This window comes from Rattus rattus, chromosome 4 (assembly GCF_011064425.1).
Source record: "Rattus rattus isolate New Zealand chromosome 4, Rrattus_CSIRO_v1, whole genome shotgun sequence".
NCBI lineage: Eukaryota > Metazoa > Chordata > Mammalia > Rodentia > Muridae > Rattus > Rattus rattus.
In genome coordinates, this window is record NC_046157.1 from 133,568,850 (window position 1) to 133,592,212 (window position 23,363).

Below are 23,363 nucleotides of genomic sequence, written 5' to 3' on the forward strand. Positions count from 1 at the left end.
CTAAACTGAGATACATTGCCCTGAATTTGCAGGGATAATTGATGGATTTTCATTGAAGGCCCTCATTGTGACCAGATCGGGATCCCCACATGCCCTGCACCAGGGCATTAGCACCAGCTTCTTAGGCTGAGGTAGAGTCCTATGACCTCGTACTTCCCAGTCTGCAGTTCTGTCATTCTTGCACTAGTCATGAACCAGGCCCGAGGCCGTGCTACTGATTCTACATGCACTAAATGGAACTGTTCCAGTACACTTACCTGATTCATATTCCAAATACCTAATCTGTGTCATTGCCATATTGATATACTCAACAAATGTTGGCTCAGCTTTTACTGGACAGGCTCTAATCCATTTTAATATTTTCCTTGTGGGGAGAGTGGTAGGGGGGGACACTGTAGATTGACCAAGGGCCCCAAGCTTTAAAAGCAAACTCTTCTGATTGAGCCACACTCCCAGCCCCACCCTCGTCTCTAAAGCTTATGTTGACTTTCTAGCTTCTCAAGGTCTTAAGTACAAAGTTGGATCATTGGGCCATAATGAATGGGATGTCAGTGAAACCTCATGTAATACCAAGAGGTGACCTCTTACATTCAAAACTACACAGTCCCCCATTTGACTAGGATTTCCTAACACTGCCTGTGCCTGGCCCCTGTTCATTCATTCATTAAGGTTGCTAAACAAATCTCTATGATTTATAGATTTGTTTTTATCATTAGCCAAATTCACTACAGAATTTCTAATTTGCTCTTTTTTATATACTCAAAAAATAAAAATAAAAAAATGTGTATTTGTTATTTTACAGAGGGACCGAGATCTAGAGCTGGCTGCTCGGATTGGGCAAGCCCTGCTAAAGCGGAACCATGTCTTATCTGAGCAGAATGAATCTCTGGAGGAGCAGCTGGGACAAGCCTTTGATCAAGTAAGGCTTTGACCTCATGTTTGGAATGGGAATAATAATAATTAGGCCTTATTTACTGGAGAAATGTATTTCCGTGGATATTTCTGAAATATTGACAGTGGTGAATGACACTATTGACTATGTGTTTCCATTTACTGCAGAACAAAACTTTTCTGGAAAAAGTGCACTGCTAGTTGTTAGGAGTTAGTTTACTACCATGTCTGTTTAGCCCCAACCCACGTGGCTGACCATGGGTTCTTGACCCCAAAACAGTGCTGTCATATATGAGTTCTATCCTGTGGAACAAGTTTTGAATCTAATCAGAAAGAGGTTGATTACTCCCATGACCCTTGTTCCACTGTTGTAGCAGTGGGCGTGTCATGCTAGGCTGGTTGTTGTCGTAGGTGGAAGGGTGCTCAGCTGTGGAAAGGAAGATTACTTTTGTGCCCAAGCAGTGTGTAGTACCTGCCAGCACTGTGAAAAGTAGACAGTAGGGATGAAACTGCCAGGTAGGCATAACATGATTTCTTCATGTTGATGACTCAAGTATATGGTGTTTATCATCAGCAAGGGCTCTTACCGTCAAGTTCTGGAGGGTGGGTAAGAGGAGTGGCTACAGCCTGTATGTGAGGGCCTGTGGGACCTCATTTACCAGCAACTCCAAAAGAGAGGTAGTGAGTTTTTTATTTGATAATCTATGGTGTCAGGATACCATGCTTCTTACCCAGAAAAAGGGTGTGTGTGTGTGTGTGTGTGTGTGTGTGTGTGTGTAATAAGTAATTTATTAGCATGTTGAGTAGTTAAATTTCAAATTTACTTAAATTTTTTTAAACCATGTACCTCCAGCTGTCTTGGAACTATGTAGACCAGGCTGGCCTTGAACTCACAGAGATCCACCTGCCTCTGCTTCCCTAGTGCTGGTGTTTTAAACACATGTACAACCATGCCCAGCAGTAACTTGTGTTTTATCTGATTTTGTTTATATTTTATGAGTGTGTTTAGTCATTTCTGTTGAGAAAATTTGCATAGTCAGAGACAGCTTAAAAGTATAAGTCATCGCCTAGCCTGGTGGCACAGACTTATAATCACAACTACTCTGGAGGCTGGGACAGGGGCACTGCGAGTTCAGGGCCAGCCTAGACAAGTTATCAAGAAACTATCTTGAAACCTAAAATATAAAATAAATTTTAAAAATAGAAGAAAAATACGGTCCTGTAGCTGTAACTCAGTGGTTGTGTTTAGCATGTGTAAGGCTCTCCGATCTCCCCAGTTAGTGACCAAAAAGTATAAGCCACGGGGATGAGTTTTAAAGTGGGGTCTCTTACAAGGCTTTGAAGATTATTATATTACTACCTTATGGAGTATGAAAACAACAATATATGACTTTCTTTGTACGTGCTCCAGAAAAAGGTGTATCTGTTGAGTTACTGGCCTAAATGGAGAGCTTAGGAGACAATATGCATGTTGTTTCTGTCTTTACACACTTGTCTAGCAGCTGATGGGAAACTTTCATGGTGAAAAACAATTGCTCCATGAATTAGGACCTATATCACATAAAAAGTGTGTGGAATGTTCTGATCACTCTGTGCAGGTCAATCAGCTGCAGCACGAGCTGTCCAAGAAAGAGGAGCTGCTCCGAATTGTCTCCATCGCCTCGGAGGAGAGTGAGACGGATTCCAGCTGTTCCACACCCCTCCGGCTCAATGAGTCCTTCAGCTTATCTCAAGGCCTGCTGCAGCTGGACATGATGCACGAGAAGCTCAAGGAGCTGGAAGAAGAGAACATGGCCCTTCGGTCCAAGGTGCACCTCGCTTTCCTTTCCTTCAGCGCTGTTTGGTCAGGTCTGGGTAACACTGAGGTGAGACACAGCAGAGCATTGCCTCCATGCCTTCCATTTTCCCCCGGGGCTTGCTGAGAATGCATAGGACGTTGACAGATAAAATAGCAGCAGCAGAGCATGTATCTGTGTAGTTAACAAAACCAAGTTTGAGGAGAATCATGTCAGAAAATTACAAATTTCTTTGGGTTTGTAAAGTGATGTGACTCAAGCAGGTGGCACCTTAGCTGAGGCTAGAGGTCATCAAACAGGGGGAGATGCGTGAGCAGGCATGTGCAAAGGCCCTGTGCCGAGGGAAGGGAGAGGTCTTTGTCTGTCATACCTTTCCTATTTTTTATTTTGTGAGAGATTAAACCTTTGTTTCTTTTTAAGCAATGAACTTCATTCTTAAAATGGCAAAGCTTTTTTTCGTAGCATTTACTTCAAACTCATTAAGAAGTGTTGTCACATGGGTTGTTTTTTCTCCCACTGAAGGCTTGTCACATCAAGACAGAAACATTTACCTATGAAGAGAAGGAACAAAAGCTCATCAATGACTGTGTTAATGAACTTCGTAAGTAGTAACATACTCTGCGGGGGGAGGGCAGTTTGGTGGGCCATCTCCAACTCCTCAGACCTGTGGTTTCACTAGATCCAGGGCTAATAGTTGCTGTCTTGGTCTGCTCTTGCATCACTGTAACAAAGTACCGGCTGCTGGGTTACTTACAAACTGAAGCAGCCGTCTGCCTCACAGTTCTGTGGCTGGGGGCTCCAAGCATCATAGTGATGGAGAAACAGAAGGACACTGGCATTATGGAGAAGCAGCCAAACCCACGATACAGCTTGCTGTTTAGGGAACTGGGCCCCTTAGAGAAACCGACAGTGTCGATCCTCTCTGAAGACAGCACCCAAGGACCAGAATCCCCCTGCTAAGCTGTACTATAAAGCCTCCTCCTCGCTTCAGCACCACCACTGGGCACCAAGCTTCACCAGAGATTAAGTTTCCAACCAAACTTTGAGGATCAAAGTTTCAGTTACTGAAAATCAGAATATCACATTGTGTCCACAACCCTAATTAAGACACATATGTTTCTGAGATACTTATCTGTATCTACCGTAATCACTAAGTAAAGACCTGGATTTCTATAAATTAGCTGTAGCATCTTAGAAAGAGAAATCAAAGCTCTCATTTGGTTTGCAGGAATAGTCAGGGAGAGGACTCATTATACTGAAATCAGAAAGCTCCAAAGTGGTAAGCATTCACTAAGCGTTGTCAAGGCTGTGTTGTTAAGGGATGTATTTCATTTTTTAAGGAATGTGAACTAAAAAAAAGTTTTTTTTTTTAAATGATGGAAAGAGATTGTTAAATCACTCTATAAATATATAGCCTTTTATGCTGACAATAATGTCCCATTAGCTCATTTTAGTGTAGGCCTCAAAATGGGGTACCTTGATCACTAGCATATTAGTGACCCAGAAGGAACGCACCTAACTCCTTCCCACTTCATCACCCACCTTCTCCGTTTTATCGGAGAATCGAGTGTCCCGGGAGCTCTGCCGTCCCTTCCGTTCTTAGCTGCCACCCTCTGATAGGGGGAGGATGTCTGCTAGTTTAAAAAGTGAAAAGTAGCTTTTCTGTTTATGTCTGGATGTGACGTTTGCTATATGAAATAGAGATCCCCCATCCAGTTCTAAGGGTTCTGCTTTAGATCTGTGTGCACTGGGACACTGCTGTGGCTTAGTGGCTGTGTCTGAATGTCTGTCCACAGAACTTCTCAGAAGCTTCCTCACTTCTGCCCTAGACCGGGCAGTTGCCTTCTAGGTTTCCTGTTAGACCTCTAAAGTTGATTTTCACTGCTGGTGCGGTTTTATTTATGTCCCGGGAGTGTTCTTAATGGCACACTTGGAGAGATGCATGATGAAGCTAGCTAGCTCTCCCTTGAGCCTTTCATGAAGATTGTCACAAAAATGGTTTTCATGAAGAAAACACTTAAATCAGCTCCTTAGCATTTGCCGTTTTAAGTAATCTCTCTCGTTAGCAGCATCCTCTCCAGTTCAGCACTAGTTTGTTAATTTTCTATGTTTAACAGGTTTCTCATAGCCATCCAGTGCTTGTGATAAATTAGTGTCTGCTGATTCTACCTTTATGCTGGTTCTAAATGTCCCTTCTCTCCCCAGGTGAGACCAATGCACAGATGTCCAGAATGACTGAAGAGCTGTCGGGAAAGAGCGATGAGCTGCTTCGGTACCAAGAAGAGATCTCTTCCCTGCTGTCTCAGATCGTAGACCTTCAGCACAAACTGAAAGAAGTGGGTCCACTCACTCTCAGCCCAGAGTCCTGAGCACCGTCCTGCGCACTGCGTTCTCAGTGCTGCACGCTGAGTACACGGGCTCTTCCCCTTTAAATAGTTCCCTCCGTTCCTTCTCAGCGCGGCCTCACTGCTGGGACATCACAAATAACTTTCAAGGCTGTATTTATTTTTGCAAAAATATCAGATTTTCCTGAGAAGGTTGTGATGTCAATGCTGAATGTCTGGCCCATACCCTCTGAACACATGTACTTTTAATTATCACTCTTAGTCGACTGGTGATGGGCTCCCTGCTGTAAGCTAAGCCTGTACCCCACACAGACACTGGTAGTGTGTGAAGGGAAGAGGTAGTTACGCTCCCCGGGAGGGAGTGCCTCACGTGTCCCTCTTGTGTGTTGTCAGCATGTGATCGAGAAGGAAGAACTGAGACTTCACCTGCAGGCGTCCAAAGATGCCCAGCGACAGCTGACGATGGAGGTAAGGAACGATTCCTTTCTCTCCATAGTGCAGGAGGGGAACAAGGAGTTCGTCTTTACTTTTCTCTGTAAAAAGTAAAAACTGCCAGATTTGGAATACAGCAGCAACAACAAACAGTTGAGATGTATTAAGATCTAAGAAAGCATTTGAAAAGTTTTGTTTCGGGGCTGGGGAGTTAGCTCAGTGGTAGAGCGCTTACCTAGGAAGCGCAAGGCCCTGGGTTCGGGTCCCCAGCTCCGAAAAAAAAGAACCTAAAAAAAAAAAAAAAAAAAGAAAAGTTTTGTTTCCAAAGCTAGTCATGATATCCTTCCTCCTGAGTAAGAGAAAACCTTGATTTTCTTTAGGTTTTTTAAATGCGTATATATCATATGTGAAGGACATTACCTCCTGTACCCCCACCTTCGCTGTCCCCTTTGCCCCTCTGTCACATACATGGGCATCTTATGTAGCTATGTAAGAGTGACAAACACAACTAGGAGAAAACAGGCTGTTTTTGAGACTGTTTTAATTCGCTCACGTTTGCCTCAAGTTTTTATCCATTTTTCTACAAATGACATACCTTTGTTCTAACTTACGACTGAAATGGATTTTACCCGGTACACCCACATGTTCTTGACTGTGCCTCTGTTTTAGACACTTAGGTTGGTTCTGTAATAGCTGGGGGGCATAGTGTTGTGATACTGGGGAGCAAGTATCTGATATGCTGGCTTGGAGTGTGCTGGTAAGTGCACGGGACAGACAGCAGGGTTATATGGTAGGTCTGGCTTTGGTTTTTGAGAAGCTTCCATGTTGAGTTCCACATAGATGGACGACTGGCTTGCCTTTCTGCCCTCACTGCCGAAGGGTTCACTTTGCCCACCTCCTTACCAGCCCTCATCTGACTGAACATTTCTCATGTGTTTATTGGCCATTTGGGTTTCCTGTTTTGAGGTCTGTTTGTTCCTTAGCTCCTGTGTTGATCAGCTGCCTAGTTTCTTGTCTCGGCCTTAGTCGTGCATTGTAGACATTAGCCCTCTGTTAGCTCACACTGGGCAAGGATTGTCTCCCATTCCATAGCTATCTGCTCACTGATTAACTGCTTCCTTTGTGTGCAGACGCCCTCTGCTCACATGAAGTCCTATCTTTATCTCCTGAGCAGCTGTGGTCCCATTCAAGAAGTCCTTGCCTGTGCCTCTTACTAGAAGACTTTCCCACATTTTTCCCTTGAACAGTCTCAGAGACTCAGGTCATGTTCATGTTTTGCTTGTTTTGGAGTTGATTTCTGTGCAGCGTGAGAGATGGGATCCTGTCCCAGTCTTCTACATGTGCAGGCCCAGCTTCCCAGCACCATTTTGTCAGAGAAGCTGTGATTTTTGTGACTTGTTGTTGTTGTTGTTGTTGTTGTTAACTATGTACTTTTGGCATCTTTCACAAATAAAGTGGCTATAATTATGTGCTGGTTTATATCTGGGTCTTCCATTCAATATAGGACTTTTTATCAACATGTGTTAACTTCCCTAGTAAGATCATTTCGAATAAGTATTTTTCCAAGTATGTAGCATAGTAGCACAATGTTCTTACACTCTGTCTGTGTACTTTAACTCAGTGTCAGTGCAGCATTCATAATAGTCACCTATTCCTAGATGCCATTCTGAGTTTATACTCAGTTGATCAAGTGAGAACTGCATGTGCGTTTTACTTTATCTGTTTAACTTTGAAACTGAGTTTTCTATGTAGCCTAAGGATAGGATGGAACTCTGTATGTAGCCCAGGCTATCCTCACACTTGGGATCCTTGGCCTCCCCAGTGCTGGTATGCCTCTACACCTCAGCTTAGAATACACATTTTGTTTTAAAAGGATTAGTTAGCATTTACTGAACCTTCCTGTGTGAAGACGGGCCCCAGCCCTGAGTCTCCTCAGCCCTGCAGCCTAGCTTTCTCCGAGACTGGCTGCTTTAAGAGCTTTCCCTCCCCAGAGCTCTGTAGTAGTCACATTGCGCCTGCTGCTGATGGGAGCAGCTCCAGAGTCTCAGGGGCAGCGTTTGCTGTGTCTGCGTCTGCACAGAGCGCGTCTGCTCAGAGTGCTGTCCACAGCTAACATGGTCGACAGGTGGGCAGAAGCCCCGGTTCCTCTATCTGAAGGAATGTCTTATACCAGCTTTTCCAACAAAGTTGATGGTGTGGTGAAGCATGTTAGCAGTGTACACACACACACACACACACACACACTCACACACTCTGACCCCTCCCTAGTACAAGATGCTTCTGGTGTTTCCAGATGCATCAGTGGGTGTGGGTCACACGCCCCATAAGTTCAGGTCTTCCTCATTCAGGATGGCTTTGCAGCATGGGGAAGAAAGGAGGCCTCTGCCAGTCTCTTAAAATGGGAGGAAGGGCAAAGCACTGATCCTGAAGTACTGGACACATGCTACACGTGCAGAAATGTCTTCAGTGAAAATATACTCTGCATTGTATGTTTTTGCCAGATTGTTATAAAAGGTTTTCAGACTGGTCGGGGACTGTTTGCTTAACACTCTCACATTAAATGAGTCACTTTCTAAATCTTGATCTTGTCTCTTAAAGACCTCAGGGTGAGGTTCATGAGCAAATGATTATCATGCTGAATCTGACTGGTTAGCACCTTTATGTCCTCCCGGGTGTTTGGGGCATGAGCCATCAGACACTGAATTGACAGTTCAGTGGGCCCATGCTGCACTTCAGGTTTGAAAGTTGCATCTTTACAGCGCTTGCCCAAGGCTTCCCAGACCCCGGCAGCTCAACATGAAGATGCTCTTACTGAGTTTGCTTCAGAGTCTGTTGTTGAAATGATATTGTACAGTCTGCCGGGCCCTGGATAAAACCAATACCCCTTCAAAGTGCCTTTTCCTTGCTTGGTATTTATGGTAGACAGGGTTGTCTGGAGCGGTAATAAAGTGTCCTCCTTTTCTCTCTGTCAGCTTCACGAGTTACAGGACAGAAACATGGAGTGCCTGGGAATGTTACATGAGTCTCAAGAAGAAATAAAAGAGCTTCGGAACAAAGCCGGCCCTTCCGCTCATCTCTGCTTCTCCCAGGCTTATGGGGTTTTTGCAGGGGTAAGAGATAATGCAAACCGCCATGTTCCTAAAAGAAGAAAAGAAAGGAAATTCAGGTTCTGCTTTCCAGAGTGTGACTTGTCAGATAGCTAGAACAGACAGAACATGCTTTGCTCTTGTTAGCAAGGTATGTGCACCTCTGGAGTTTTGAGACATCACTGTATGCAGCAGGCCGGCCTCCAGCTTGCCACTGTGTAGCACAGACTGGCCAGCCTGTGTTGTACAGTGTGTGCCCATGCGCATGTGTGTATGTGTTAACCGTTAGTTTCTTTCTTTCCTTTCCTGGTCGCTCTTCCTGCTGACCTGTTCCTTATGCTCCTCTTCAGTAATGAACTTTTTCACATCTCCCCTTCCTTCCCTGTCATAGCTGATAAGGACAGAACTGTCTAGACTGCACCTTTACCTTACCCTAGACCATATGGTTGGGTTTTTGTTTTTTAACACTATTGTTTTGCCACTGGAGGGAGTTGAACTCACGACCTGTACATGCTGGGCAGGGGCTCTGCAGCTTATCACGTCATCATCTTTTCTTTCATTTTTAATTTTGAAATATTTTGGAACTTAGAATAAAATTCCAAATAGTAGTACAAAGAATGTTTATGTACCCTTCACGTACATTCCTTGTTTTTTTTTTTCTTTTTTCTTTTTTTTTCGGAGCTGGGGACCGAACCCAGGGCCTTGTGCTTGCTAGGCAAGCGCTCTACCACTGAGCTAGATCCCCAACCCCCACATTCCTTGTTTTTTAACATAATATATTTGCTCTTTCCTCTCGGTGTTTTTTGTTTGGTTGGTTCATTGTTTGTATTTTCCCGAACTGTTCTATAGCAAGCTGCAGATCTCCCTATTATCCCTTAGTGCTTACTAAAGGCAGACACAGTGCCTAGTGCAGAGAACGGTGTGCCTGAGCAGTGGCACTACACCCGTCTGTCATCAGGGAGTTGACTCAGTACACACTGTCGTCTCATCCACAGAGCTCTCTCAGGTTTCCCTGCTTCTCCCAACAATGCCTCTTATTCTACTACTTGTAAACTATGGTTCGTGTTTATTTCCTCATTTATATAGTCATTCATTCGTTTATTTTAGAAGTGTCTTTCTACACTACCCAGGCTAGCTCCAACCTCCTAGGCTCACGTGATCATCTTGCCTTAGCTCCTGACTACTTGAGATTTCATGTGCAGGCCACTGCACCCTGCTCTAGAAATGTCCTTTGAAGGATATATTTGGGGGCAAACAAGATGACTCCGTGGGTAAAAGGCCTTTGCAGCACAAACCTGGAGATTTGAGTTCAATCCCCAGAACCCACATGTCTTAATTAGGGTTTTACTGCTATGAACAGACACCATGACCAAGGCAACTCTTTTTTTTTTTTAAAGATTTACTTATTTATTTATTATATGTAAGTACACTGTAGCTGTCTTCAGACATACCAGAAGAGGGCATCGGATCTCATTACAGATGGCTGTGAGCCACCACGTGGTTGCTGGGAATTGAACTCAGGACCTCTGGAAGAGCAGTCAGTGCCCTTAACCGCTGAGCCATCTCTCCAGCCCCCAAGGCAACTCCTATAAGGACAATGTTTAATTGGGGCTGGCTCACAGATTCAGAGGTTCAGTCCATTATCCTCAAGGTGGGAGCATGGCAGCATCCAGGCAGGCCTGGTGCAGGGGAGCTGAGGGTTGTACATCTTGTTCCAGAGGCAAACAGAAGACTGGCTTCCAGGGCTGGGATGAGGGTCTAAAGCCCATGCCTACCACTCCTCCAACAAGGCCACACCTCCTAATAGTGCCACTTCCTGGGCCAAGCATATTCAAACCATCACACCACATAAAACTGGAAGGAGAGAGCTAATTCCACAGGGTTGTCCTCTGACTTCCACACACACTTACATATACAGACAAAAAATAAATAAATATTAAAAAAAAACCAAACAGGATACCTTTGGTATGTGCTTAACTTCAGTGTGAGGTAATGTTATGTTATTTCACCCAGTACACTCATCCTATTGTCAGTGTTTACTAACTGTGAATTTTTGGTTAAAATGTTACCTGTCTGTTTTATTTACCCTTGAGGGTTAATATGTTATTAATGAACTACCTGTGAGTGAAAGCTAACAGATAGTACATTAACCAAGTGATCAAGGGTAAATGTCTTCATGGAACTTTCAGCCGTTGGTTTCAGCTCCTCCCAGGTTCTTTGGTAATTTCTGTGGTGACTACTGTTCTAGTTGCTGTGATACGGTTCTCTGACAAAAAAGCAACTTGGAAGAAAGAGTTCGTTTTATCTCATGATTCTAGGTCTGCAAGTCTGTTGTGGGAAGTCAGGTCAGGAGCTTAAAACCTCTGCTCGTATCACATCCACAGTCAGGAACAGAGAAAAATGAAGGATCCGCCCTCTCTTGCTTTCTTGCTTGCTTGCGCTCAGCTCAGTTTATACAGTTCAGACCCCCCTGGCCTTGGGAATGGAGCTGCCCACAGTGGGCTGGGGATTCTTCAGTTAACTTAATTGAAACAGTACCCCTACAGACATGCCACAGGCCAACCCAACATAGACAGTTGCTCATTGAGTCTCTTTTTCCAGATGATTCTAGACTGGGCCAAGTTGACAATTAAAGCTAATCATTTCCAAGTAGCAGTTTTCTAATTCCATCCTTTTTCTTTTTTTTCAGTATTTACTAATGGCCTTTTACTAAGAGCTTTTCTGACACATTTATTTGTTTAGTCAGTGTGAAGCATGGGTTGTTATTTACTCAGTGGATTATAAGCCACTTTTATTATTTATTTTGAGTCTCAAGTTGTCCCAGATAGAACCAATAGGATCTCCTTCATGCAAATTTTGTTCTTTTTTATCCCAGCCCAGGAGTCAGCCATTTCTCCAAGGAGCTTTGGTGACTTTGAGACTTTGAGAAATGACATTCTGAGTCCAAGACCTGGTTGCAGATGTGCCAATTGCCACTAAAGTATCATGGCTTCTGTACTTTCTCAGATGGTCAAGTCAGGGCATGTATATGTTTCATACATGCCCCTATGTATTTATCCATTCCTCCATCTGTGTATCTATAGATGTTAAAAATCAGGCCAGAACTAGCCATCCTCAGTCCACCCCGCTGAGAGCCATGCTGGTTGAGCCCTCATCTCTGAGCAGATCATCAAACTCACATATGAAACATTAGCACAGAACTACAGCATGGCAAGAAGAGGCCTTGGTCTGCAGCCTGTCAGACGTTCTGCTCTGTGTGTTGACACACAATATCACTTTACTAATCCTGAACCCCTTTCCTTAGGAGTCACTGGCAGCTGAGATTGAAGGGACCATGCGTAAAAAGCTGAGTTTGGATGAGGAATCTGTCTTTAAACAAAAGTAAGTCCAGGTCACAAGGACTGTTGCCGCACCATCCGAGTAGAAAGTTAAAAGCGTCACGCCTGTGTGGTGGAGGCATGGGTGGCAGTGTGAGGTCCTGGGTTTGATCCCTCAGCACTGAGGGAAGGAGCCACAGGATGGAGTGATGACTGCCAGTCAGGAGTGAATCGCTTGCTGTGCAGGTCCTCCTCCCATGGGGGAGCTCTCCTTGTACCAAAGTTACTTTCTCAATTTCCCCAAATGAGAGTTCTCGGGATGGATTTATGTCTGGTTCTGTGCCTGTGTGTACAGCGCTCAGGAGACTGACAGGAGTGGATGCTTCCTTTCCGACAGGGCCCAGCAGAAACGGGTGTTTGATACTGTCAAGGTTGCCAACGACACACGGGGCCGCTCTGTCACATTCCCAGTGCTGCTGCCCATCCCAGGCTCCAACCGTTCAAGTGTTATCATGACAGCAAAGCCCTTTGAGTCCGGTGCTCAGCAGACAGAGGACAGGACACTCCTGAACCCAGGGAGCAGCATAGAGGTTCCAGGGTAAGGTGGGGGCGGGGGCTGCATTCCTTACCGTGCTAGCATACCAGATTCCAGTACTCAGACCCCAGCACCCCTCCACACTGTCCAGAAGGTTCCGCAGCCAGCGTTCTCACTGCATTCTGATGCCTACATCATGCCGCAGTGCTGTTAGGAGAGTGTGTGCATTCACTTGCAATGTTTCTTCTACATCAATTCTAAAAGACTTCTCAATTTCATTGCTGAAAAGTGGGGAGGAGGTGCATCAAAGACCTATGAGAAGGCAGTCTTCTGTAATTTATAATCCTTGCTTTCTTTCAGATACACTGCATTTTCGAGGATGTTTGTGGCTCCAAAATGAAATGTTTTCACACCTTTCTCAGAGCCAGTTGCTTGTTTGTTTGTTCTTTTCTTCCTTCCTTCCTTCCTTCCTTCCTTCCTTCCTTCCTTCCTTCCTTCCTCCTCCTTCCCTCATTTATTTATTTCTCTGTTGTTGTTGTTGTTTGTTTGTTTGTTTTCAGGTAGGGTGTTTTCCTATACATCCCAGGCTACCATCAAAATCGTGATTCCCCTGCCTCAGTCTCCTGAGTGCTGGGATTACGGGCATGAGCCACCACACTCTACTCATATTTTCATGATAAAGAAACATGTAATAGTGTATAGCTAGCTTTGTCTTCATTCACAGTTATATAAAGCAATGGTACCTCTTGCTCTCAGTGACCTGTGCTAATACTTACTTTGGGAGTACCTGACCTGAACATAAAAGTAGACACACCTGCAGCTTCGTAATTAAATGAGGAGGGGAAATTAGCAAGCACAACATAACATATTTTACTTTCTAGGGGTAATTGGAAATGATGTGTGTCGTAGGGTTTCTATTCCTGCACAAATGTCATGACCAAGAAGCGAGCTGGGGAGGAAAGGGTTTATTCAGCTTACACTTCCACATTGCTGTTCATCACCACAGGAAGTCAGGACAGGAACTTGGAGGCAGGAGCTGACGCAGAGGCCATGGAGGGGTGCTGCTTACTGGCTTGGTTTCCCTGGCTTGCTCAGCCTGCTTTCTTGTAGAACCCAGGACCACCATCTCAGGGATGGCACAGTTCACAATGGGCTGGGCCCTCTTCCCTTGATCACTAGTTGAGAAAATGCCTTACAGCTGGGTCTCATGGAGGCATCTCCTCAAGGGAGGCTCCTTTCTCTGATAACTCCAGCTTGTGTCAGTTGACACACAAAACCAGCCAGTGCAATACGTTACAGTTACTGTTGTGCTAACAGTATTGTTGATGATTATGTTGTTGTTTTAATGTCCAGCACTGTAGAAGGGAGAGGTCTAGACTATTCAGTCTACAGTCTCATCATTGAATATGATTGTCCCACAGGAACGCTCATCCCAGGGACCCCCCAGGACTCCCTGAAGATAGTGACCTGGCTACAGCATTGCATCGCCTTAGCCTGAGAAGACAGAACTACCTAAGTGAGAAGCAGTTCTTCGCTGAAGAATGTGAACGGAAGCTCCAGATTCTGGCTGAGCAGGAGGAAGAAGTTAGCAGCTGTGAGGCCCTCACGGAGAACCTTGCCTCATTCTGCACTGACCAGTCAGAGACCACGGAGCTCGGCAGTGCCGGCTGCCTTCGAGGCTTCATGCCAGAAAAGTTACAGATTGTCAAGCCCCTGGAAGGTAACAGCTTTTAGAAGCTGTGTGAATGTTAGATGTCTTCCTAGAGTAGAAGCCTGTGTTCAGATAGCACCCTGTGCACAGGCTGGCTGGCTGTGCTGTGGTGCCACGTAGCAGACAGTGAGTGAGTGATGAGACCTGAGTCACCAAGTCTTCAGCCATTCGTTCTTTCCTGGCGTTTTAGCATCGGTGGAAGAGGGAAGTAGGAAGGCCCTCATCCGGACTTTTGCCAGGGATCCCAATGATAGCAGTCATGTGGTAGGACCAACAGGCTGCGATGAATGAAGAGGAGCAACGGGAGGAATGCCCCTGCTGTAGAGGCACACAGTTACGTCTGTGCTCTTTTCTCCTTCAGTTCAGGTTTACCTAAAGCACAACTTAAATTCAAAATAAATACCTGATTTATGGGATAATAATGGTTCACATGTGACTCTAATGCTGTGCTTAAAAGTTCCTTTCAAAGCAAGAGTGCAAGCAGACCCCTGTAGACTCCTGCCTTGCTCCAGCGTTGGTTAGAGTTGCTGACTCAGGAGAGGCACAAAGGGACATGTTCTCCACTCTGTCACCCGAGCAAGCAGAAGCACAAGGAAACCCAAGGGATTTCCAACCTGAGTGCCTGGTGTCTGCCTCCGAGTTCATCGGCTACGCTGGGTGGATACTGGGTCTGCCACCTGGGAGGGCGCAGCCTGTCCCTGAGTGGGCGGCCTCCATCCTGCCTGAGCAGCCTGGGTCCTGTTGAAAAATCTTAGGGTTTTTTCCTCCCCTTCTTTAGATGTCCCTTTGAAGATCGTCTTTTGAAATAGAAAAGTTATTGCTCAGACAATCCATGTCATGTCAGTCTTCTACAGGGAACTTAAATTTACAAATTTTAAAAGATGTCAAAACCAACTCAGTGTCTGTCATTACTGTTGTCGCTCACATGATTCTAGCTTCCCCACGGCTGAGGGTTTGTGGGAAGTGTAAAGCTTGCCTGTTCTCTTCCCTGTTCAGGATCACAGACGCTACATCATTGGCAGCAGCTCGCTCAACCAAACTTGGGAACCATCCTTGATCCACGCCCAGGCGTCATCACTAAAGGCTTCACACAGATGCCCAAGGATGCCGTCTATCACATCTCGGATTTGGAGGAGGATGAAGAAGTGGGGATCACTTTTCAGGTTCAGCAGCCTCTTCAACTGGAGCAGAAGCCTGCACCACCTCCGCCAGTAACGGGTATCTTCCTGCCGCCCATGACCTCAGCAGGGGGACCAGTTTCAGGTGAGAGGAGGTGTAGTTGAATATGGCCGTGCACCCAGTACATTGCATTGTCCTGCTGTGGTTATCAGCTACCCCTGCACAGTCTCACTGGAGCTTACCCATTAGTGGAGGTAAAACAGTACAAACCCACAGCACTGCTGATGTTCCCAATTCCCCCCTCTCCTACCAGCCTGCAGGAGTAATTAGGCAGAGCGAGAGGTCAGATCAGTCAGTGGTTTGAAAGCCTTTTTGTCTCAGGGTCCTTGATGCTCTTAAAAGTCTCTGAGAATCTCAGGTTTGTCTATATAGGTTATGTCTAACTAATTAAGTTAGACTAAAAACTGAGAACTTATTAAAAAAAATTAACCCATTTAAAAATAAAAGTTGTTATGCAAATACTGGTTTCTGAAAAACAACAGTGTTGGATATAGTAAGAAAATGGTTTTGTTTTACAATTTTGCAAGTCTCTAATTTCTGACTTAATTGAAGATTCTCATTATAAAATAACTTCTGTATTCAGTCTGATGCAATGTTTTATACGAAAAATGTGAGAAAATACACTCTCAGATGCATGTGGTAGAAAAGGGGAAAGTATTTTAATCGCCTTTTCGAGAACCGTGGGTGCTGTTTGAATCAGATGAGAACTGGGCAGTGTGGAGCCCTGTCAGTGCATTTCTCATGTGTGTTTCCATGAAAATGTGCCTGTCCTCTTGGAACGTTTGCCCTGCATGGTTGGTGACCTGCCTTGCTTGTTAAGACAGTTACACAAATACCCGGATGTTGACACTTTCCATCACATGGCGTATTAGTGTCACTACCAATTCCATCAGCATGAAAGGCTGTAAATATTAGGACGTTTCCAAGCTCTTAGCAGTTTTCTAAAACTGACTTTCACTTGAAGCTTATGTTTGTCATTGGCAGGAAATATTCACAGCTTTTTTCCCCCAAGAAAGTGCCTGCCAGATTCCCAAGTCTGAATAATTATAGCTTGTGCATTAATTTTGCTTTTGAGTAAATAGTGTTCCCTGATACAGTTTCAACTTAGTTGCACAAATGCTTTTCTGTGGGCAACTGCTGTTTGTATGGACTGCAGGGGCTCTTAGCGGCCACTTCCCACTCCCACGTGTGCCTAGTAAAAAGATTCATGACATCATGATAACTCTTATATCAAGGACCGTCTTTAATAAATTTGGCTTTGGAAAAATACTGTGAATGTGTAAGAGTGAAGAATGCAGGTCTAGGCTGGTGTCACTGCCTTGGTTGGTGCTAAAGAGACAGTTTTACCCACCTGCATACAAATCTCAACCCTGTCAAGTAATAACAACGACAACAAAGTGAGAGATGCCCCGTGTTCGCATCACTGTGAAGTGTTCTAGAGTCTGCACGGTACTCTTAAGAACTAGGGGAATAGGGGGTTTGGGGATTTAGCTCAGTGGTAGAGCGCTCGCCTAGCAAGCGCAAGGCCCTGGGTTCGGTCCCCAGCTCCGGAAAAAAAAAAAAAAAAGAGAAAAAAAAAAAAAAAAAGAACTAGGGGAATAGTTTGACCTGGGGCTTACATAACTAGAACTTAATTTTTTAATGTGTTTTTCGGTGGCTTTTTCTCTCATTTCTAAGCTATTTTTACTCCCTTTATTTGTAATATTAAAGTCCTGAAAGTTCAGTTGTACACTAATCCATAGTAGTATATTCTTTGTATTTCATTTCCAGATTTAGGAACTTTCTACTACAAAAGGCAATCGATAAATGCTGTATTGCTAACAAAATAATGAGCCTTTTATGTTGTTAATTAACCCAGTCTTTCATTCTGTGTTTGGCTTTCTAAACATCTCTTATTTCAGTTGCAACTTCGAACCCAGGAAAGTGTCTCTCATTCACGAACTCAACATTCACCTTCACCACCTGCAGGATCTTACACCCCTCTGACATCACTCAGGTCACCCCTAGGTAAGAGGGCCTGGGCCGTCAGGCGCTTCCACAAGTCTTGTTTGTAAACCACCTCCAGTTTTAATCAGTATTCGGTGACTTTGTCTTTAGGATATTTTGACATTGTATTTTCTCATTTGATCGTAACTCTTTAAAGTAGGCAGAGTATGCTGATAAAATGAAGGATTGAGGCACAGAAGCTTATGGTGACAGCTAACACAAAAAACCCGCCCGAGGTTGTTTGTACCCAAACTGAGCCAGGCTGCAAGGTGTGAGCTGCCACACTTCTCAAGACCTCCATCCTAATGTTGTTCAAGTTCAGGTGATTCCAGATCCTTCCAAGTCCATGCTTCACTACCAAGACTCACATGGTTATAAAGATCTAGACAGATCTTTTGTTTACTGACCTGGTCTCCAACCAGCTTGTCTTCTTCCTCCATTCCTTATTTTGCCTTCAGTTTCTGACAGTGAGCTTGGAATTCTGCCCCCCAAAACCTTGCAAGCATCAGTTTCCAAAGTTGTCATCAGGTCTTTGCTGTCACCCTTGTGGTAGAGCTCCAGCCTCCACATCAATGCCTCAAGTCCCAAGCCCCATCCTAAGCACCAAGTTGCTCTTTACAGCATGGCCAGCCCTCGCTCCATGACTGTCAAGCTCACCAGCTCCATGCAGAGATGTTTCTGAGGTAGGACAGCAGCTGTCAAGGCCAAGTACTGACACAGACTTCACTTCCTGAACCATATTGAGGCTGGTTCTAGCCTGCAATTCAGAATCTGAGGTGGTATTCAGAGACACTTTGGTCTTTGAAGGGAAAGTATAATCAAAAATAAAAAAGAAAGATGATGCAGGGGCAAGCAGGTGATAAGAGTGTGGTGGGCAGAGTAAAACCCAGCATGTGAGTCCTACTGGGAAGACCATCCCTGAGGCGACCCTGGAGTTTGAGTCTGTAACCTCTAGCTGCAACAAGGGCAGAAATAAGGTGGTGATTCAAGCATATGCAAGAGGGAAGCAATCAAGACCACGGTGGTACCCAGTCAAGATCCCGGTAGAGGCCCTCATGAACGCACTTGTAGGTCTTCTACATTTGTTAGACACCAACAGAAGCCTTAGAAGTCTGATTCTTAAAGGGACTCTTTGGTAGGAACACAGCTGGGAGGGGCAAGTTCAGCCAGAAAGTGGGAGAAAGACCAGAGGTTCCCAGCTGAGCTTTGACCAAGGAGTCAGACTCTGAGTGCTGTTCTCCTTGTACAGGTTAGTGCTCTGGAAGGTTATTGCTTAATTTATTAATTTTATACTTGTCTTTAGTTCATAATCTTTAAAACTCTTGATACTGTGATGTATGATCACTTTGTACCACTGAAAATGCATTATATCCTGTAACCTTTGTTCACAGAGGAAAGCTGGCAAAAAGCCCTTCCGTTCCATATGTGATCATATGTGATTTATGTAGGTTTTTTGTTCTTTTGGTTTGTTTTGGTGGGGTTTTTTTGTGGTCCTAACTGTCCAATAAGAAATAAGATTTAATAGATGTCAGAGCTTTTCATTATTTTAACGTCCGCCTGTGGCGTTGTCTAGCGCTGACACTGCTTACCAGTTAGACATTTACTACTTTTCAGTGAAACAAAGTTGGCAAGTCTGCCCTTAAGAGCGCACCTGGCTGGTCATCCTTGCACGCTGAGTGTCAGCTGGTGTCTGACTGAGCACTCTCCCACCTTTCTTCCAGCTCTGGTTTCCCATCACTGTCCTGTGGAAGCAGTGCGGGCAGCGCATCCAACATGGCTGTGAACTCTCCTGCTGCGTCCTACAGACTGAGCATTGGTGAATCCATCACAAACCGGCGCGACTCCACCATAACGTTCAGTAGCACGAGGAGCTTAGCCAAACTCCTGCAGGAGCGAGGCATCTCCGCCAAAGTGTACCACAGCCCAGCTTCAAAAAACCCCCTTCTACAGCTTCGCCCCAAGGCCCTGGCCACCCCTTCCACACCACCAAATTCCCCGTCACAGTCACCATGTTCCTCCCCCGTGCCCTTTGAACCCCGTGTCCATGTCTCTGAGAATTTCTTGGCTTCCAGACCAGCTGAAACATTCCTGCAAGAAATGTATGGCTTGAGACCTTCAAGGGCCCCTCCTGATGTTGGCCAGCTGAAGATGAACTTGGTGGACAGGCTGAAGAGGCTGGGAATAGCCAGGGTGGTCAAGACCCCTGTTCCCCGGGAGAACGGGAAAAGCCGAGAGGCAGAAATGGGTCTTCAAAAACCAGACTCTGCTGTCTATTTAAATTCTGGTGGCAGTTTATTGGGTGGACTGAGGAGGAATCAGAGTCTCCCAGTCATGATGGGTAGCTTTGGAGCCCCAGTTTGCACAACCTCGCCCAAAATGGGTATCCTGAAGGAAGACTGAGGGTCCACATTAACTGACCTCGTAAATAAATTAGCACATGAAGGATAGATGCACTGAGGATTGGGATCGGCCTAACTTGAGAGAAAAGGAATGTTGTAGAAGGATTGTGAATGTGGAGAGGGCGTAGTGAGGGATAGAGCGTTTGGAAGAGGTCTTTGAGGATGGAGTCTAGTAACGTGGGGACTAGTGAGTAATTTGGAGACAGAAATGGAAGAAAGGGCTAGTTGTTCCTTTAGCTACATTTTTCTTGCCTTGAAAACAAGTGAATAGAAAAATAAACCAAATTCTATCGAAACGTGACAGTAATACCGAAGTGCTGGCACCTTGTCTCTAGAGAACACAAGCTGGAAGCGCCTGCCTACGAAGGAAACTGGGGCAGCCCAGGCTGTTGCTGGGAGGAGGCTGTTCCGGAGAGTTGGTGCATGCGCAGAGTGGTGTGAGACGAGCCTGTGGGAGATGCCTTCTCTGCTGGTCCCTGATCAAATGCATCCATCCAATGGTGCACTCTCAGCGTTAGCAAAATAAGGAATTTTATCTTGTCCTTTACATCAGAAATGGAGACTTTCTTATCCGGGGACTTTGGGACACGGAGAACCCAAACACCACCCAGATAGATCCCTTTGTATTTGTGATTATTAGAACTTCAGTTTTTTTTTAAGCTTGTATTTTTGTACAACACAACAAAAAAAAATAACAATGTGATTGGGCTTGGAGGGATTTAAGAGGAAAATAAGGGTAAATTGAAATTAAAAACTTTTTTAGACTATTTCTTCTGGACAACATGGTGGCCCAGGAATGCAAACATTATTGCCTGTTTCTCCGTTTTCCTTGGAGGCCAGAGGGTTTAAACCAGAAGTGCAATCAGGCAGTAGGCAGTAAATTATGTTGTATATTTATATATTTAAATTTTTAAAGAAAAGTTAGTTGTAACTAACTTTATCCAAAGTGTGCTATGCATATTTTTAATGAAAGATGACATGTATTTGCACAAAAATTCTCAGGCACATAAAATTATAAACTGGAGTAAAACCCAGGTGCTTGCTTTGAGAGTGTGTTTTGTTGGATTTTGTTGTTTTCCTTGTATCCACTAAAGCATCTGCCTCTCTCTTGGTATTTGCAATAGAGACGGGTCTAGTTCATGGGAGAGCTAAGCTTTCCCCTCTGTTTCTTCTTTAAGAAGCTGAAGAGCAAGTGAGGCCTGAAGCTGGCTTTCGGCATTCAGCCCGAGCTGCAGGCCTCAGGCTGGCGATGAGCAGAGCTGTGCTCTGAGGTGGCCACAGTCTGCCTCTGCTTTGTCTCCGCGGGGAGATGAGGTGGGACTGCTCATTTTGTTTGTCAAGGCAGAGAGTCTTTTACTTGGTCCTCTTGGTGCTTAACTTGGAAATAATTTGCTTACAAGATATTGTTTTCTGCCAGGGAGTTTTGTCTTCCTCTCTTGGCCTCCTCCCCAAGGAGAGATGCACTCAAAGGGTTAGAAAAGCCAACATCCACACAATGTTAGGAACACAGTGGATTTTCTATATTTCTAGCATCTTTAATAAACTTTTCTAAATTTCTCAGAAACAAAGGGTGGAGAGATGCCCGTCCCTTCGCCCCCTTGCCCAGTCTAGCTCCTGTCAACAGTTCATCACACGCCTGTATGAAGGACTCCGGGTTAGCCAGTGACCCTGTCTGAAGCAGGCATTAACAAGAATTCTGCTGTTTCAATTTCCTAGATATTCCAACTCATGTTTTAAAAACAGCGTTTGCATTCCTAGTCTATAACTGAGGACCTCCCTCGGCAGAACCTGAAAGCTGTGCCTTGGATCCTGAAGAAAGGCTCTCCCTGTTGCCTGGACATTCACAGCTTCTAAGGAAGGGACAGCACAGAGTAGGGAAGTGTGGGGCGGAGGGAGCAGTAGTGTTCACCAGGTTTACACATGGTACCACTATAGTGAACTAGATTTTCATGGAGTTCTGTGTTGACGATAATTCTGTGCTTTTGTCAGTGCCTGAGTGGCCACTGGAAGCAGAGTTGTGTCTTGGCAGCCAGATGACACAGCTGATTAAAGAAAGCCAGACTTGGGTTTTTGAAAATTAAACTGATCTTGATGTTCTGTCAACAAATTGTACCCATGCATGCTTGTCTCTAACAGTGAATCCTGTCTTAAAACTGGGTTTTGCCGATTTTCAGTTTTCACTAAAGTTATTTTGGTACAGCCTGAGAACCTGTTATGTGAGACTATCTGCAAAATATGACAAGAACTAGAACCTTCCAGTGAGTTCTTTCTCCACAGGATACTGTTCACAGTTTTTGTTTTTCATTCATGTCAGCTGGTGTGTGCGTTCATGCTTGCCTGGGGAAACCCAACTGTTCTCTCCTTCAGGAGTCTCAGTGGTGATCTCTCAGGCACTCCCACGTACCCTGCTACCCATTCAGAGAGTCTCCTTGAGCTCAGAATTAAAACTGCCCTGAATTTTTGAAGACCCCAAACCTTATGTAAATAGCCACTGTTAATTAAGTGGGTTTTGTTTTTTAGGCTTTTGCTTGCCCTTGGTCTGACATAATGATCAGACCCTGTCAGGGTAGGATGTCAGAGGAGGTTCACCTGAGCCTATTGTCTGTTGAAGGCACATTTTACACAGTATTCCAGGTTCCTAGTGCATCATTAGTAGTGGGTGGTTCTCACGTGAGCTTGACCTCTGTAGCCAGGGCTGTCTGTGTGGGGCCTTCTCTGCCATCAGGTGTGTGCTCAGTGCACTGCAGGCATGCACACCAGTCCACTGCCACGTGTGGCCCCAGCATGGGGTCCTGGGGGCTCCAGGAAAACACTATCCTGTCATATCCGGAACTCGACTTCGTCAATAGCTCTTTATGCGCTTCCTTTGCTTCATCAATTGTAAATCAGATAATAAATTGTAAATCAGACAATAAACACAAGAGGCTTCTTAAATTGTCCTGTGTCTCCCTGTGATTTTTGTTTCAGTCCTACACAAACCAGCGTAGAGTCTTTATGTTGTGTTTTATAAGAAAACATCCTGTATTTTGTTGAACTAATACCAAAAAAACATTGACAGTCAAATAGTAAGCGGATCCAATATTTTGTAGATTTTTTGTTTAGTAATATGGGGATGAAGTTGAGGGTCAGACAGTTTTCAGGAGTCAGTTCTTGACTTCGACCACGTGGCTTTTGGGTAAGGAATTGAGGTGGTCAGGCTAGGCAATGAGTGCCTTTGAAAAGTAAAAGTTTTAAAGTTGCCCCCCTAGACACAAAGTTTAGAGCAGAAGAAAGAAACCGGTTAGGCCCTAGAATTGTATGTTCCAGGAAGCCCCTCCTAGGGCTATAGAATAGGTAATTACATCTGCTGGTTCAACAGCTTTCTCTCAGAAACTAGCTGACCATGAAGTTACATTAGAATCTTAGAGAACAATCCTGAGAAGCAGGAAGCAGCTTCTCCCAGGAACTAGTGGACCATAAAGTTAAACAATCTTGAGAAACAGAGAGTTTCTCCTTGTGATTTTTCACTGGTATTCTCCACACTTTCCAATGACGCCATCCCTGCCTCCTCGGGTTGTGGTTTCTCCCTTTAAATACCCTTTCTCCCAGCCTCTCGGGGTCGAACTCCACTGTCCCTGCGTGGGATATAAGTCTCGACTCCAGTGCACTGGTTCCTATCGATAAACCTCATGTAATTACAGCAAGGA

The 23,363-nt window shown here is 44.8% G+C and overlaps 1 protein-coding gene across 3 annotated transcripts in view; it reads left to right on the forward strand.

Moving 5' to 3' along the window:
• Trak2 (trafficking kinesin protein 2) overlaps positions 1-22,615 on the forward strand; it is a 59,802-nt gene extending 37,187 nt beyond the window's left edge. For 2 of the 3 annotated variants that reach the window (XM_032901157.1, XM_032901156.1), the window contains exons 5-16: positions 803-919; positions 2,490-2,756; positions 3,210-3,288; positions 4,893-5,023; positions 5,426-5,500; positions 8,437-8,574; positions 11,855-11,931; positions 12,265-12,465; positions 13,824-14,122; positions 15,110-15,376; positions 17,194-17,299; positions 19,000-22,615. In XM_032901157.1, the coding sequence (XP_032757048.1) occupies positions 803-919; positions 2,490-2,756; positions 3,210-3,288; positions 4,893-5,023; positions 5,426-5,500; positions 8,437-8,574; positions 11,855-11,931; positions 12,265-12,465; positions 13,824-14,122; positions 15,110-15,376; positions 17,194-17,299; positions 19,000-19,678 (2,436 nt within the window). In that variant the 3' untranslated portion in view covers positions 19,679-22,615. The remainder of the gene's footprint in view (positions 1-802; positions 920-2,489; positions 2,757-3,209; positions 3,289-4,892; positions 5,024-5,425; positions 5,501-8,436; positions 8,575-11,854; positions 11,932-12,264; positions 12,466-13,823; positions 14,123-15,109; positions 15,377-17,193; positions 17,300-18,999) is intronic. The other variant, XM_032901158.1, reaches the window with a different exon arrangement.
• The last annotated feature ends 748 nt before the right edge of the window (positions 22,616-23,363 follow it).